The sequence below is a fragment of the Parambassis ranga genome, chromosome 3 (assembly GCF_900634625.1).
Source record: "Parambassis ranga chromosome 3, fParRan2.1, whole genome shotgun sequence".
In the NCBI taxonomy this organism is placed as follows: Eukaryota; Metazoa; Chordata; class Actinopteri; family Ambassidae; genus Parambassis; species Parambassis ranga.
Window position 1 is genome coordinate 17,602,983 of NC_041024.1, and position 18,036 is coordinate 17,621,018.

Sequence of the window (18,036 nt, forward strand, 5' to 3'; positions counted from 1 at the left end):
CACACTGATGAAACTATGAAGCTCTTAGATCATATCGTCTGGTGTAGGAGCTTTTGGCTATCACCAGTTTGGCTATGAAATATAAGAATTGTCCAAAATAAAACAGTGACAGACAGATACGTTGATGCTTGCTGTGTCCCTGGTGACTGATGTCACTGTGCACCATCCCTACACCAGACAGTTCTCTGTAATTAAATATGTGCAAATATCTGTACGGGCCAAAATGAGTTGGACAAAATTCAATCCTAGTCTGACAAGTTAATATCCTCCATACCCACAGACAGGTATTGTTATATACCATTTGTGGTAGGCTTTCACGCACAGGCTGGCATTTGGAAGCTGCTCCTGATTAGAGAAAATGTCCTTCAACTGGACTACGGAGGTTCAAGCCCCTGTGACAGCCAGCATCTGTGCTGCGCTGCAGTGACCTTAAGCAGCACGCTGAATCCAGATCAGCCCCAGGCATAGTGCTCAGCAACCTTTGACCTCCCCGAGAAGTGAAAATAGAAACATCCCCCACAGGGGCTCACAGCAATATCATAAAAATATCATGCAGCTCGGCTGTTCCAGAGGGAATCAAACCACAGTTTATCTGAGTATACATGAGAAACCTTACCATCACAGCCTGCCTCGTCACATCAATGTCAAATTGTCTAAAGAATGAATTTCCCCTCACAAGTCTGAGCAGTCGCTGGCCATCGCATGGAAAAATAATCTTTTTTAACAAGTACCCCACATCACCCTCTGAATCATAGCTGTACTTTTACAAGGGATTTGTCACCATGACAGCAAAGTTAATGGTGGAGAATCTTGTTGAAGATGGAAGAGATTTGTTTTGTTTAACACAGTGAAAAGGTTCAACTCAAAAAGTTTGTGACAAACAAATTCGTTCAACCAAGTAACCAAAAATAAAACTCCACAGGAAAGGAAGCCTGTAGGTGGGTTAATAGGCAAGGGCATCACATGAAAAATGAGTTTTGTTTCCTAGAAGACAACAAACACGTAGAAAAACAAAAAGGAAATCACAGCCACACCACATCTGTCTCCAGCACAACCCCTCCATCCCAAAAACACCAGGATGGAAAACAGAATCGGGGGCACGGAATGTTTCTTGCACAAAAATGTGACATCTTCATCTACATAAGACTCGGGGAGACTGCATGCCTTCACACAGTGACTGTGTTAATATCCCTGATTCGGGTTCCCTGTGGTGATGCTGCTGTCCTCTCCGCCTCGCGCTGCAAGTTGTTTATCCAGGAGAAGAAAGAATCTAGAACAAGTCACATTTTTTCCTCCTCTTTAATCACAACTTGGTGTCCTCAGGCCCCCCTACACACACAGACAATCTTCTGGCAGCAGTTCAACACAAAAGATGAAAGAAGTGAAAGAAGCTTGTTGGTGAAAACAAGCCTTAAGAAAACAACCATAACTGGGGTGTCATTACATGGGGGAGTGAGGTTAGATGAGGAGGGAGGATACACTTGGAGGCTCTCCAACATCTCTGGCCTCAGTAGCAACAAGCTTTGGAATAAAACTGTCAAATTAGACATGACTGAACTTTTCACCTGGTGAACACCATCATCCGTCCACTTTCTCCTAACTTCATTTCATTATAATGCATCTCATCTGCCTTCTCTTCACAGTGCTTCGTCTCACATCTCTGCTTCCCTCCATATTTCTCTGCATCAGACCTCACTTAACAGACTGGACAGAGAAAAAACATGTTGTAACCATGGTTTCTAAGGAAAAACCTTAAAGAGGCCCTAAAGTGAAAGTAAAGCAAAAGAACAATGGCTATTGCAGCCCAATAGCTATACAGGAAGTGATTTCACTGGCAATCAACTAAACTATGTATTACCTACCGGTATATAATTAAATGTGTTCTATAAAGCAGCGGTCCCCAACCTTTTTTGCACCACGGACCGGTATCATGTAAAACAATACTTTCACGGACCGGCACAGAAAAAAAAAAAAAAAAAAAAAAACAAAGTGCATAAACAGACAACTTACTCTTATGCTTAATTAGTGGGAGCCTTTGAGCTTTCCCAGCAATGAGGCGGTCCCATCTGGGGATAATGGGAGACATGACACCCGAAGTGTGTTTCTTATGTCCAGTCCACTCCGTAATTTTGTTTTGGCCGTCATTAATTGCTTCAGTCGTTCTTGTTCATGTTTTCTTCCATGGCTCGTCTTTTAATGCAGGGTGCTCGGTCTCGCAGTTTTGAAGGCTTCGTTTCATTTGCGAGTCTGTCGCCACATGTCACTCAGAGCGGACTTGGTGTGTGAGAATCACCTGTTGCAATAAATCCGTATTTTAAATAGGACTCCTGATATAGTCTTTTAAATGCGGGTTTCTTTTTCTTTGAAGGGGTAGGCTCCTCTTCTTCTGTCTCCTCGTTAGGCCTTTTCCCCTTTCCGAAGAAGCTCTCCAAAGACGTTTGTTTTTTATTTATTTTTGCTGCTTGTGGGCTTAATTTTGGGGCCGTATCCCGTGACCGAGACAAGCGTCTGGGCAGGTGCTTAAAGGCACAGGCGGATGAATCTGATCGATTTATAAATGAAACAGCTGTCAGACTCAGATAATGAATAATATATGTTTTGCTCAGTCTTTCTGTGCGGCCCGGTACCAAATGACCCACGGACCGGTACCGGTCCCCGGCCCGGTGGTTGGGGACCACTGCTATAAAGTATATGTGAGGATGTGTTGAATGAGAGATAATAACCTGTAATTTGAGGACAGATTCATAAATTGCTGCCTCCGTATAGTGACAAAGCAAAGTGTGAAACTCTTCAACTATCCACGGATAAAAAGGCTTCTGCACAGCCTCTGTGAAGCTTACTGATCTTTAATAAGTCATGACTGATGTTCCCCAAACCATCACAGAAACATCAGAACAGTGTGACACTCACTGATGCAGCTGGGTCATTGGAAACAATGCCCCTGCTTCAGACACATGGAGGAGCCCATTATATCATTGTTTGTAACTTTAAAATACCATCTTTACTCTTGTCTCTCCAGTAAGAAAAAACACTGGGAGAAAATCAAAGAGTGAGAGAGTGAGGACAGAATAAAAAAATAAAAGTAGGCTGTCTACAAAATCTACAGATAACTCTGAAGCCTTTTTGACTTCACTCAGTCCAGAAGTTGGACTGCACTGAGCAAACTGTGACAAGTCTCACCAGGGTGTGTGTGTGTGTGTGTGTGTGTGTGTGTGTGTGTGTGTGTGTGTGTGTGTGAGAGAGAGAGAGAGAGAGAGAGAGAGACCCAGGCACTCAGGGGGTGTAAGTAGGCTCAATGGAGCAATTGTGTGCACTGGCCATCTTCCCAAAACCCCATCTGCATCTTACACACAAGCACAAAAAAGATGCACAATCATTCCCATATACTGATGAAGTCAAACCACACACACAAAGCAAAACTATCAAATTATCATCAGTTTCTTGGTTTTGTCAAACACTGTCTGATATGGGTGGTGCTTTAATCAGCGGAAACAACCTGCAAGACTGCAGGATCACAGTTGCAGCCTTTATGATTAAAAGCACCATCTCTACCTGTTGCTCCACAGCAGAGTGCTTACTGACTAAAGTCATCTAATTCTGCATCTTCCACTGTTTTGTCATTTATTAGAATAAAAAAAAGTAGCAGCTCACTTTCAGTGCTGAGAAATGGAGCCTCTTCCCCTAGGGGGAAATCAACTTTTGAGCATTTGAGCTGCCTGCTGTAGTGATTTTCCACAGCTGCAGCTCAACAATGCTGCAGAGAAAAGCTGAGGGCTACTGCCTGCTGTACTTTTTTCACTGAGGCTGAAACAATTTGTTGCCACCGTTTTACAAGAAATTTTCCAGACGAAAAGGCCAAATGTTTCCTCACGACTGCTTCCTGTCAGGATTCACTGATTTCCTTTGTTTTATGAGATTATAAATGTGATTTCTCTGCATCACACACACAGTCACTGTCTGTGTGTAATTAATTCTAATTATCATTAATGTGTCTTTAACTCAATAAGTTAAATCATGTCAAAGTAAGAAGAGGTCTTTGAGAGTTGGCATGCATCTGTAGCACGGGGAGGGAACGATCACAATGATCAGAGGCCTGATTACCAAACACTGCTGCCAACCGTCCACTCATCTGTCCACCGGTCTGTCAGTGATGGTTCAAAAGCCACAGTAAATAGAGCTCATATTCATGGTGCCATGGTGTCCTTTACATCTATTGTTATGGCACTGTAGTGAGGCTTTTTAAGACACACACGCACACACTCTTGAGTCCTTTCATGTAGCGGGAGAGAGGTTAGAGACAGGAGCTTCTGTGTTTCTGTTCTGGAGTACAGCAGCACATGAATAGAGTGAGATGATAAAAGGTGAGAATGAATGCATAAAAGAAAGCCAGAGTTGATTCAGAGTCGATGAAAGAAGAAGTGAAGAGTTTTGTGGGGAGAATCGAGAAAGCAGTGGGAACATCTGAAAGGCTGAGTGCTGGGACGGGAAGGCTGTCAGTGGTATTCTATAAACTGTATATGGTTTTTAACCACTCCACCTGGATTTATGGATGTGTAGCACTTAACAAGTCACAACACCCTCACCTGTCAGCATCACACAATCATCCATCTAAAGAGAAAATGTTCTACTACATATAAAGACATCTGTTTAAAAATGTCCGATTTTTTTTACAAGGTGGCAAAGAACATTCAGCATCATCAGAGCCTCTTATTCCCCCGCTGTTACTCAGCTGGAGCCTAAGAATTAATTTGAGCAAATGCCTCCTGATAATGGGCGAGTTTAGATTCAATCTTCAGAGAAGTGGGAAGGCGCTGCTGGAGACACCGAAAGACGGAATGCAAAACAAGTCAAAGTGCGAGGGGGAAATGTTGAGCGCCAGGGTGAAAGATGAAGCTGGGAGGGAGATGGAGTGAAACGCTGAATCATCCGAGTGTGTCAGCAGAGGGAAAAAAGTAGGTCAGGGTGGTGGGGTGCAATTCAGTTGTACAAACTCTTTCATCAAGCACTTGCTTCCTCCCTTTTCTTTGCCTTCACCCCTCCTTCCTCACGCTTCTTTGATGCTCCCTCCTCCTCCTCCCTGCTAACACTAATTGATTGTCCCTCCTCAACCAGCAGAGGTGGTCTGTGATTACTGCCACCAAAAACCTTTCTACTCCCTTCAAGACAATCTGCATGCTGGACAGCGCTTTCATTATGGTTTTTATTACACAGGGAGGGTTATCATTTGTGGAATTGCAGCTCCTGGTAAAGAGAACATAATGAGGCACAAACAGAAATGTAGAGTTTTGCTATTAAAAAACTGCTTTGGATGAATTTACAGTAACGCCCTAAAACAATGCTGAGATACACACCGTTACAGTTCTGATAGCTGAAATCCATGTTACCTCATACCATAGAGAGAGTGTGTATTTGGAACAAGAAAACAAGAAGGAGGTTTAAGGCTATAAATATTTTCTTTCCCATACAAGGAGAACATTTTTCTGTAAGTCAGCAGGGGGAAGGTGTGTGTTTTTGTGGTTGGAAATCACATATAGATGTGAGCAGTGGTAGTGTGTGTGTGTTTCTCTGACATCCGGAAAAGTTTTGTTGCAATAAAAATTAAAAGTCTCCACATAAAGCCTTTGGTGAAGACGTTTCCTTCGCCTCGACTCATGCAGCAGGCTCTGGTGATAAATTAACTCAACAAATATTTGGTGACGTGTCCCTTTAAGTTTAAGTGTAAAGATTTAATGCAGCACTTGCGTCATTTTTTGGTACTAAGGCAACTTCTTGTTGCATTAACACATCGGGTCCCTCTTTGAAGTGTGTGTGTGGGGAAGGCACACACAGGTGTTTCTATCATGCCGGGTTTGCATTATTACCTCAGCTTGTATTGCTCAGCTATGTTCAACAGGCTGAAGTTACAGGAGAGGAACAGATGTAAGAGTTCTAATGATGGCTAATTACACACCCTGGTTTTCGTTCTGTAGCTTTTCTGGTGCACAAAAGACTTTTTGTAATGGGATACAGGCACTTTGAAACAAATTGCTACTCTCATCATGTAGCTCTCCCCAGGGAAAGGCATGTGTCTCATTATGAGTTATGACCTATAGTTAAAGTAACCAGACAGTGACATATTACAGACCTTTATCATGTCATTTTTATGAATTCCTCTGACTATTTGGGGAGGTGATCTCTGGTTTCTGGGTGTGTAGTTTGGTTGAGGTTTTTGTCCAAGAGAATAGTGTTTGAAGTTTCAGCTATAAAAAGTACCTAATGTGTCACAGCAAATCAAAGCATCACCTACAGTACAGACCAACGGGCAGACGTCTGAGAGTGACGCAGCCTTGGATCACCTCAGTGAGCACAGGATCGGCAGCAAAACTAATTAAAATTTTATCATGGCTTTGCTTTCCACTTCGCTCGACACACCATCACCAGCTAGTGTTCGCCAATAACTTCTAGTAAGTCCTTTGGGCCATGTGTTTGTCATTTATTTCCCTTGTTGGCACTATTATTTTCCTAACCTGTGCTTATTTCTCTCTAGCTGGCTGAGGATGAAAGGATACAGTACTATGAGCATGCAGAAGGGGTCGACAAGCTGTCAGGTTCAGCAAAAAAATTAATTATTTAGTGAGCAGTCGCAGCGATAATACAGACATTCACTTCTCATGGTGTTCCAATGGCAGAGCAATAACTAAGTTTGATTTAATTTCTAGTACACCACTGAGTGAGAAACAGTGAGTAATCTCCCAACAACAGAAACGACACAGAAGCAGTGCCACAATCTATCTCACTCCCCTCATTATAGTTTTGTAATTTCATTTAGCTGCTTTCGTACATTTTAATCAGTTTCCTGGCAGGAGGTGCACATGCTGTGTATGGCTGCAGATACTTGTGCTGTTGTAGTTACAATCTGAGAGGGTCAATCATTTACTGGCGTGATGGGACAGTGAACTCTGACCTGCAAGAACATCATGCACTCTGTGGCTGCCATGTTGTTAACCGACAGCAGCAGAAGGACGAGTGACAGTAGAGAGGAGAGGGAGGCTGACAGGTGAGACGGAGTGTGTCTGGAACAAACAAAGCAGACAGCCAGCAGCCTGTGCTGTTACACAGAAATTCTCCACCTATCCACAAATAGAAAGTTCACTACAGATACACAGCTTCACAAACAGGTAGCAGGAGCTTCACACACTCCTTCCCACTCCGTGGAGTCAGCTAGCCGTACCCACACCTATAAAACTCCAAAGTTTGGTACCTCGCAGCAGAGCCGGCATGAATCAACCCATTTCAAACCAGTTCACACTAAGGTGTTAGATTGCTTCAGCTATTCTTAGTCCATCTTGATGGGGTCTGACAATCACGTCTGCCCCACCCCCACTGAGCTTAAAGCACAGATAAATCAAACCTACCTTTTAAGGCAGAAACATACTCAGACACAGAAAAAGGCATGATGCCTGCTGGCCCAGGAGCTCAGAATATTTTCTTACTTTCTTTATGACTGGTTTCTAACACTGTGGATTAGGGCCCCAAAGTGGGTCACAGGTCTGCTTCTGGTGGGTCTGTGCAGGGCAGGAACACTGTGCTGTCTAATTGGCTCCCAGGGTGACCGACTGAATTTCTGGCCCACTTCAAACGAACAAACAAAACTAAATAAAATATCTGAAACAAATAGCCTGAAAAAGCAAGTGTGCATTGAAAGAAAGAAAAGTGCATTCGTAAGAAGACAGCAAGACACCAGGGGGAAAACATGAAAGAAAGAAAAGGGTAGGAGAAGGTGGGAAACACAGGGAATGAATGCACGGCCATATGTCTTGTTGGAAGAGGAAGTGTGGCCTGGGACAAACCTGTTGAATCCCACATAAGTGATTATGTAAGTGATAAATGAATATATATACACCTCATAATGAGTAATATAATGATCATTTTTTATATATTTTATAGAGACAGACAAAAGAACATGCTCATTTCTGTTGGCTGAATGACAACTGTACACATTTCTGGAGTTCACAGGAAGACACACGTCAGACAGGCAGACAGCTGCAGTCATAATGAGAAGTTTGCTGGATTCTGTTCTGGATAGAAAATCCACAATCTTGTCACTGACATGCAGTGAATATTGGCACAGGTTGGGCCGTGAAGAACCATTCTAAAAACTGACAACTGTTATCACGCTGCTTTGTCACAATCTGTCCTCAAATGCAGCCTTTCTGGGGGTGCATTGAGTCGAGTTGATACAGCTTTCATCCGCTGTAGCTAACAAGCTAGTCGGTGTCAGGGGTTGGTTGGGACCGCGTTAAAGAATTCCCTTAAAATGTTTCACTGCTTTTTCCCCATTTTCACCAGTTTGAATGGAGTTTATTTTTCAGGACATTTGTGGGTGGATCTCCGTGAAACTCAAATGACTAAAGCCTGTCAATGGTCCAGAAAATTACATGAGCTGCTTTTGTAGCTGGCTTATTCAGTTACACTGACCTCTGATAAATGCTTTTTAAGTCTAAGAAAGTGCCTCAGTAGCATTCAGTAGCATTCATTATTACAGCAGAAATACACAGTTTTCACACTGGTTCTCTCAAGGGATTCATTTAGAGCCAGGGTCAATGCCACTTAACTACTACAAAGAGTTTCTGGCACTGCTGGTAGTTTAGACTGAAACTGATGGGTACAGCAGCTTATTTGGAGCAACACAGAATTTCCTCCCATGAATCACTGTAGATGAACTCATATAATTACCACTGGCACAGGTTGTGCAGTCCTGAAGCAGCAGAACTCATATGCTTTTGAAGAGATGCTGTTACACATAAACCTCTTCTGGCAGGGCCTTTGGACCCACTTTGTGTAAATGCAGAAGGTTTATGGTTAAATCAGACGCATACTTAACCATTGTGTTAAATGTGACTATTTTTACAGGGCTGCCAGCTAAGGTTTCTGTTAGCCACGGAACATGCTATACAGTAGCAGTCTGTATTTAAACACCAGACACACTACGCTGCTTCAGGAGTCTTTTTTTTTAAATGATGGTATTTTCAGGTTTTTTCCTGCAGTTCTACACCACTTGAGCAGACAACTGCTACCTTTTCTGAGCTATCCAGGTCAGATACAGCAACTTAGCTCAATGGGCAAGAGTGGAAAGAAAAATCGGACAATTTGTGTAATACTGTAAGTTGGTGCATAAACACAGGACTGTCTGAGCCACAACCAAAGTCTGCTGACGTGTCCCTGAGACGAGACTAGCTCGCAGAACTGGCATGTATGTCAAACATGCACACACAGGGTCCTGGGTCCTGGCTTTTTATATGACAACATATGAGCCTATAGCAGAGTAAAAGTTTATGGTTAAAAAAGTCTTTCTGACAGTTATTTCATCAGTTATTCACTCCAATTCTTCCTCATTTTAACACACCTATAAAGGGCTGGCAGAGCTGAGTCAGCAGCTTCCTGAAACCTATTTCATCATATTGTAAAAAAAAAAAACACTTTACAGGCTTCTTCTGTACTTGTATCGAGCAATGCCATTACAAACTTTACTGTGAAATCTGGACCTTTTTTACGAGTGTTTCTGTGTTCATTTCAGACAGCAGCTTCTCTGATGGAGGGAGGAAGCAGCAGCACCTCTGACAGACTGCTGCAATTCACCTCTGTTGTTCCAGATGAGAGAAACTGTGACTTGCACTTATACAAAAACACAACCTGTCTGATGATTCCACTCTATACTTGTCTATAAATGCTGCTGTCAGTGGACAAACTGTGCATATCTGTGTTGACAACCCACAAGACACAACGTTCATTCATTCTGACAGGCTGAAATCAAAACCAGCAGGCTGTCAAAGCCTAAAGAAAATGACAATTAAAGACAATCAATGGATACAACATCCAGCAGCTAAAACGCATTACATACAGCCGGTTAGTTCAGAACTAATGCTGCTTTGGGAGGATTTCTCTAAAGGACAACATTTTTGCTGTGTGAATGCTGAAACAAACGCCAGAAGATTATTAATTGGCTACGATGTGATGCAGAGTGAGAAATTAACACCTCCTACAGACCACTGTTTCCATCTACCCACCTCTTTGGTAGAAATCCAGACATTAGTTACATTTTAAAAGATCAGTTTCAACACAGGAGGAGTTTTGCTGGGCTTCCATAAAACACACCTACCTGACCAGCAATGTCTCATCTCTCTATAATGCTCCCTAACTGATTAATTCAAGATTTAAAAAAAATTCTACACAATTTCAGAATTATTGATGAATGAGGCTTTTACTCTATAAAACAACATCTGATAGAAAAGATCATGTACACTTGTATTCAGCTGATGTTGTTTTATATAAATTTCATGCAGGAGCTGCTTTATTATTGTTCTTTTTTCTAAACATTTCTAAAAAACATCTGCACAGACAGCTCGTCTCCTCTGTTTGAAATTTGAAATATGTAGAAAGAAACGAAACATTAGGTCATCAGGAATAGTCAACTATAGGAGTCCAGATGAAGAGAAATGTTCTCTGCTGACATTTAAAAAGACAGCAGGCTCACTCGCACAGCTCCTGTGATATTATGAATGTCCTTTTATAACCTGCAACCTGCAGGATGTTGAATACAAAAGTAAACTTCTGAGAAAAACATTTCACTTGATGTATAGGTGAAAGAAATGGCAAGGCCATTTGTGTTTATGAGTTTCTGATCATTTATTTTCACTCACAGCCTGCACCAATCCCATCAAGGTACCACAGTACAGCAGCAGTAAATGAGATGTGTGTTTAACACACAAAATTTCAATGTCCTTACCACAGAGAGGACATAGGCAAAACACCATGGCCACCTACGCTGCCTATCGGGCATATTTGAAGAGTTTAGCCTGATAACAGGAACGCAGATTACAGCTGACCTGACACTGAAGTCCTGAACACGTCAACTTCAGCGCTGTGACGCAGGTACAGTAGCTCTCAGTGACAAATTGAATAAAAGAAGGCTGCTCTGTTTTCTCTTGATGTTAAAATAAAAACCAGCTCTTTGAAAAGTGCTCGTCTCAGAGCTGGTCCCATGAACAATGGATACATCTCGTTCTTTTTCAACATGTCCATGAAGGTTCTTTATCTGACAGGGAAGAAAATGCTCACAAGAAGGAAAATAATCCCGTTTTGAACACACACACAGATGCAACATGCTGTTGTGTTTAACCACAGGGACCCTTACAGAGACTGAGCGGGGTGTTACAAAGGATAAAAACTGACAGTAAGTGAAGCAAATAAAAACTTCAGTTCTTATGGCAAAGATCAGGACAGGCCATCTACCTGCCAGCAGAACAACAGTTTGATACCAGCTGCTCTCTCAGTGGCACCATTATGGAAACCACCTCTTTCTTGTCTTTAGTCTTCATCTCCTGATATCTACACATCCGTCTGCCTGTTCACTGCAGTCACATCAGGGCTAACTGCTTCTAAATGGTGGAAATAAAAGCTGCCAAACCCACCATACTTCTGCTTTGGCTGTAGCCTCTTTTCTGCCACCCTTTTCCCCTTCATGCCTCATCATTTCTTTTTTCCCATCTTTCCATCACCACTCCTTCTTTATTTGGCCTTCTTGGTCAAGCTAATGACAGTAATTGGTTTAAATGACTGTTTTCTAAGCCTTGTTTACTATTGCTACACCAATCAGGTATGTGTGTTCTTGCAGTTTATAATGACAGGAGCATTTGGCACTGAAATGATTTTGTAATTTTTGGAACAACTTTTATTAATTTGACGGTTACATGGTGTACTCTGCTGTTTGCCCACTGACTTGGGATAGACTCCTGAATAAAGCATTTTAAGAGAAAGGTCTGATGGAGGACGTTTTTAATGTTTTGGAGGATGCTGAGAGCAGGACTGAGCAGCTGATGTTAGTCTATAATATAGCACCCAGAAAAGGTTTCAAAAATAACATAATGGATGTTCTATTGTGTGAGGGTTTTTCTCTTATATTTGGAAAACTCACAAAATACCCTACACAGACACACACTGTGGATCTGTTCTACCAGAACAACACTCTCACTACCTGAACTCTTAGCTATGAACTGTGTAACCCCAACAAGACAAGTGCAACAAGCTCTTGATTCTATGAAAAACCATGACACAAACTCCTCCTTGGTATCTCCATTTACTCTCTGAAACAGTTGCACCTCTGTCAGATGTGATCATTACTTAAGAAGAGCACACACACACACACACACACACAGTCAATGCTTCAAACAAAAAGTGTAGAACTGCAAATGATCCAGCACCCAGGGATCCCCAGTTTAATTGAAGCTTTTTATCGATTCAGCGTTGCTCTGTGGAGCAGCTTTCAGTTAGTTAGCAATAATAGATCTGCATGCTGGATGAAATTACATTGTATTTTGGCATGATAAACATATTGGATGGCTCAGGCCTCAAGTGGTTTCAAAGCCACAGATCTTTAAATTCACAATTTGACTCTGGTCGCACAACAACAAGAACTTTAGAAGCAGCAGTGTGTGTGTGCAGATTTCACTGTAAAGACACAGTGTGTATGTGACGGTCCGTGTGCATCGGAGAGCTAAGAACAGTGTTGTGTCTTACTCCAGCAGACAGTGCGTGCTGCTGTGCTGACGATGAGAGGCCAGCATCCACCATTCACCCTACCTGCTAAATAATAAGCTAAAGACAAGCAACCCTATCAACGCTGATGATGCAACATCATCATCTTCCCTCTCACTGACAGTCTCATTTGCAGCTTCTACATTTTTTGTGCTTTAAAAAGAGAAAGACACTCAGAGGCAGTGAGTTCATGCTGATGAGAGAATGATGTATTGATAAAGCCAAAGCTTGGGACATGCACAGACAGGCAGAGGGAGGCTGAATGCCTACAGCAGCAGATAACAGAGACTGTAACTTTCACTTAAACTATGTGTTCACCACCTCACCTCTTCATCTCACTGCGAGAAGAACTTCACAGTCCTCTGCTACCAACAGAACTAAACCAAACCTAATCTGACATGCAGGTCACAGCTCTGATGCACCTTCGGATGACAGCCAAGCTCCACAGTTCCTAACAGAACAGTGGTCAATGTTGTGCACATAAATGAAAGTGGCCCATGATGTGGCATGACTCCTTACAGCATGTGTTTGTGATTTGTTCATGCACAGTCACTCTCCAGCTCTTCCCTGTTGCTTGTCACAGATAACACAGTTAGCACTAATTTAAGCTTTATGATTTATGTTTATAGGAGAGATGTGACATTGATTTTACTGAACGTCTTGACGCCAGTGTATGTCACGTACTTCATCATGTACAAAAACACTATTTACTACTAAGAGATGAAAACTTTCTAAACACAGTCTGTGTTTGTTGTTTTTTTCCCTTATGGTCCGGTGCCACCCTCCTCTATCTGCCATTTAGTTCCTCTCACACCATGCTGATTAACAGGAAAATGGACTCAACAGTGAGAAGCTGGTTTCTTAAGAGCTGGCTGGAAAAACCCTCTTAGGTCAGTCCAACAAGGAAGACTTTAATGGGGCATCCTGGTGAGGCTGCAAGCAAGCTCATGTTTGCAACATTATCCTCTTTGTAAAACAATGCACTTACAGATACGTGGGTTTGTACCAAGTCCAGCAGCTGGGTGCCTCACAGAGTTTCCTGACAGTCTACACACAGTGCAGATTACAAAGGGCATGCATTTCTCTGCATCAAGGGGTAAAACCATTATTAATTTACAGCTGAAAATGGCATATTAATTGTCTTGTTGCAAAATACATCTTAAAATATCAAAAACTGATCCTATGACTTTTTCATCTAACAGAAAGCTGAAGTGTAAGTCCTCTGATTTGACACTACGCCGATGTAACTGAAGCCAGTAAACCAGAGAATCGTTTGTGTCTGTGTAAACGTAACAAAAGAAAGACAAACTTTCCCACTGACGCACCTCAAAAGATGGAAGATACGAGAAACATTTTGTACACAGGGTTGGTTGTGACCTCTGGAGACACATAATAAAAATTCCAAGGAATTTGTTAGAAAAGGTTAACATTAATTTCTGCACAGCACAATGCGATGGCTCACAGGCGCTGATACCGAGTTCAAAAAGTAGCTTATAATAATAGGCATGCACGCCGAACAAGAGACACATTGTTCCAAGGGGGTGACTTTTCAGCTGATAGTATAGTAGAAATGCTATTTGGTGAACACTTTGATCTGAAGAGCCACAATATCATCTGTGTGTGACAGAGCTGAGGAAGCCAGCTTAACTAATACTTCTGGGAACTAGACGCTGTCTTTTATACTACTCAGAAGTGGGCATTTGAATGAGCTGCCATAATAGTGTGATTCCCTCTCACGTTGGCAGGCTCATAGCTGCTCGACTGGAGGCTCTGAATGACACAACAACGTGTAGCTTTGTGAGGTGTAATGTTGGATGTGACCAGTAAAAGGAGGAGGCGGGAGTCCTGGCTGAAGTGTGGGATGCATATAAATATCCACAGTTTTTGTCAGTTGAAAATCCAGCCGCTGCTCTCGGACACACTTCCAGCCAACACTGCAAAGACATCTGCACACTGCCATTATCTCAATGAAATTAAAAATGGCGAGCTGAAGAAGAGCCAAGAGGCACTGAGGAAGTTATTTTTATAGCCTTTTTACTCTGGAATTAGTGCATATATTATGTGCTCTTAAACACAGTTATACTTGACTGATTCTACATTTAAATAAAAATCTAAAAGTATTCAGTTTTATGAGTTCACCTGGGACTGTCCACTGTTACTAGAACATAAACAACATCACCAGCAGGAATTTGCATTTTAAACTGTATCAGGGGGCTTCATTGAATTCAATCCATCTGTTGACAGTCTTCATGTCAGCATAGACTGCCTCTAAATGTACTAAAGTATCCTGTTAGTTCATGGCAGCAGAAAGAAGTTATTTGAATTGCCTTTCTGCTCTTTGTAAAGGAAGAGAGAATTTGTGGAAAACAACACGTTACCTGTGCAGCACCAGCTTTGTTTAAACAGATTAAATGTCCCTCTGTGTAAAGACACCAGCCAGGTGAACACCCGTCATCCATATTAATGCTACTCGCAATTCAACTCCAGAGAAAGTTGCTTATCCTGGAGTGTTACTTTGACCCCCTTAAGAACACAAACACAGCAGAGCTATCAGCCTAATGGAAAAGTAAAAGGGCTGCTGTGGTTGACTGGAGGAAAGCAAACACTGAGAGACAGATAGGACAAGACAAGAGACAGGTGGAATACACACAGACTATTCACACACACACACAGAGGCAAATCTAGAGAGGTAATAGAGGCAGTGTACTGTGTACACAGCCGCCCACACGGAGCACTTCATACACACACAGCAGGATACACCGGTCAGTCACACACAAACAGCACAAGCTGGATGCCTTCCTGACACAACAAAATTATGACACACACATTCTGTATTACTGTGTCTTACGTGTGCGCCTGGAGGATATTTCACTTACATTTCATGCATGACATACTGCTGCATGTATAGGCAGAGCACATCATGAATGGAATCCACATACACTGAATCAGCGAGTTACAGTGACCAGAACAGAGTGAGAAGTTCTATTCACATTCACATTTTGGACGCTGCACATTATTTTCAGCATCAGTTAATCATTCAATCTATGAAACATCAGGGAAAAATGAAACCTCATTGTCAAGCTGTCACTAATGGTTCCTTTTATGATTGATTCATTTGCTGAATTATTGATTTATCTGCTGCAGGTTACACTTTCACAGAATGAATGCAATGTGTTGATTTAAAGGAACAAGAGAGATGCTGAACTGAACTTTTACTGAAGAAATGCCATAACATTGATCATTTCAGCCCTGACATTCAGTCCATGCTGTTATGAAAAGATTGGACAAAATATCAGACATAAAAAGCATTAGGAAACTGAAGATTAAAGAGGATATATCGCAGGGCTACTGTTACAGATCTATTATTATAGCTCAGTACAGCTACAGCTGAGTCTTCATTAAGAACATTGTAAAAATGTTTTGATCGCACAGTCTGGACACCACAACAGAAAGAAAGGAAACTGAAATGTTCTTTTCAAATCTGGCATCCTGACAGCACGCAGTGCTTTAACCCTGCGTTAATCTCAACACTTCCTGATCTCTCTGCTCATTTCTGGGAGCAGCAGCTTGTGCTGACGTGCTCTACAGGCTGAACCCCCCCACCCCCACCCCCGGCCCTGTGAGCCAGGCCAGCAGCCTCATAGTAACAACAATCACTACACCTTTCACCTTTATTCTGCTCTCACGTTAAACCGGTAAGACCACCGTACCGTGGTTTACGGGCTGCCCGGTGTAGACGTGCTTTGCTTCCCCCTGCCACGGGAGAGCAATCGCCGGCACAGCGGGAGGTCCGTGCACGCCGCCCGGCCAGCCCCGCTACCCCGCTGCCCTTGTCCACATTCATCTCCACCAAAATCAATGCCTGCCCACTGATACTTAGCAGGCCCTTTATCACCACCCTCACAGCATCGTACAGCCGCAAAGCCACGAAAAGAAGAAAAACAGGCATAGCAGCGTCACATCACACCGCTCCATATTCGCTTTGTCCTGGCAGGAAACATCCACACCGACACGGACCGTGAAGCCAGAAAAAGCAGTCGAGGAACGGAAATCCTACCTTTCGACTCAGCGCTGTCCCCGAGTAGAAGTAGTAGGCTATCCCCAGCACCCACAGCACCGCGAAACACAACAATATCCTTGATTTCCTCCGCATGGCTGCCCGTCTTCCGTCCGCCTGCCTGTGTGTTTCGCGGCTCTCTGCTCGGCTCTCCTCTGGTTTTTGCAGCTGGTCCCGGTCGGCTGTGTCCGTGCAGGGCGCTCCGCCGTGCGGCTTCGGCAAGCTTCGTCAGTCGGTCAGGCTGAGCGGAGGGAGCAGGAAGCAGCAAGCCAGCATCAGCGAGGTTAGAGGGCAAAGGCTAGCCGACTCTAATCCAATCAAACACCGGCTCAGGCAGCCCTGGAGGAGGGCCGGAGCTGGCTGCGAGTCGAGCCGTGCCGTGCGGTTCTGCGCTTCAACGAAGCCGCGGGGAGAGGGGTGTGGACAGTTCTTGTGTAAAAATTATTGTGAAATTTTAGTTATGTGGGTAGAAAATCTGTGATCACCTCACTACATGGTTTCACTGTGTGTGCAGCCGCATGCGCTGTGAGGAGACGGTGGGGGCGCCAGAGACGCTGTTGCCCGTGTCAAAGAAAGTGCATGAAAGCTTTCTCTTAAAGCTGTCCCTAAGTGGGCCAAGTGGACAGAGATAGCAACAACATGTGGACTACATCAGGGTTCAAAAGTGACAAAACAATACTGGAAATCAATCAATCATGCTAACATTACTGCTGGAAACTTACTCTTTTTTTCTGCTGTACCAGAAAATAATCCAGCAGCAGCTACAACACAGCAATACAATATTTAGAAATAGTTTATGAGCTTTCATCTGGCCACATGATCCTCTTCAACACACACAGGGAATAAAGTTGTTTCACATTCATTCTTGGAAAACAGTATTAAAGTGCTATCAGCTCAGGGCCCATTTGTTTTGGTTTTTGGCTGGCAACTGAACCATCTGATCGCACCATGGTCAAGAAAAGCTGATCTGTAAATTAATCAATAATGACAAAGTTAGCAGCCTTAAGGAGGTGGTCAACCTGAACAATCACAGCCTACAACAGGCCCAATCGTGATCTTTGGAGCACACATGCTGCAGTCCCAAACTGATAAACATTATCTAACCAACCAAGTAAATCACAGTAATGGTGTTCTAATTGAAAAAGACCAAAATCTGTTTCCACAATGAAAGTATGAATGAACTTGCATATCAACATGTTAACTCATGTTTTTTGTAGTTAGTTGTATAAAATTAGGATTAAGATTAACTTTATTAATCCCAAAGGTGTGTATAGTTTTGCCATTAAGATGGAGAATTACGTAGTTTTAAGTTATTGAGAACATTATTGTAAACTTCAGGTATGTATGTGAAAGGAACAAACAAAAAACAGAAGGAGCAAATGGATAGCCTTTAGTAGACTGCTGAC

At 42.7% G+C, this 18,036-nt stretch overlaps 1 protein-coding gene across 1 annotated transcript in view; it reads right to left on the bottom strand.

The window, feature by feature from the left end:
• The window catches only part of galnt2 (UDP-N-acetyl-alpha-D-galactosamine:polypeptide N-acetylgalactosaminyltransferase 2), a 39,122-nt gene extending 22,057 nt beyond the window's left edge, over positions 1–17,065 (bottom strand). Inside the window, exon 1 of the mRNA XM_028401593.1 lies at positions 16,631–17,065. Coding sequence (XP_028257394.1) covers positions 16,631–16,726 — 96 coding nt within the window. The 5' untranslated portion in view covers positions 16,727–17,065. The remainder of the gene's footprint in view (positions 1–16,630) is intronic.
• Between the last annotated feature and the right edge of the window lie 971 nt (positions 17,066–18,036).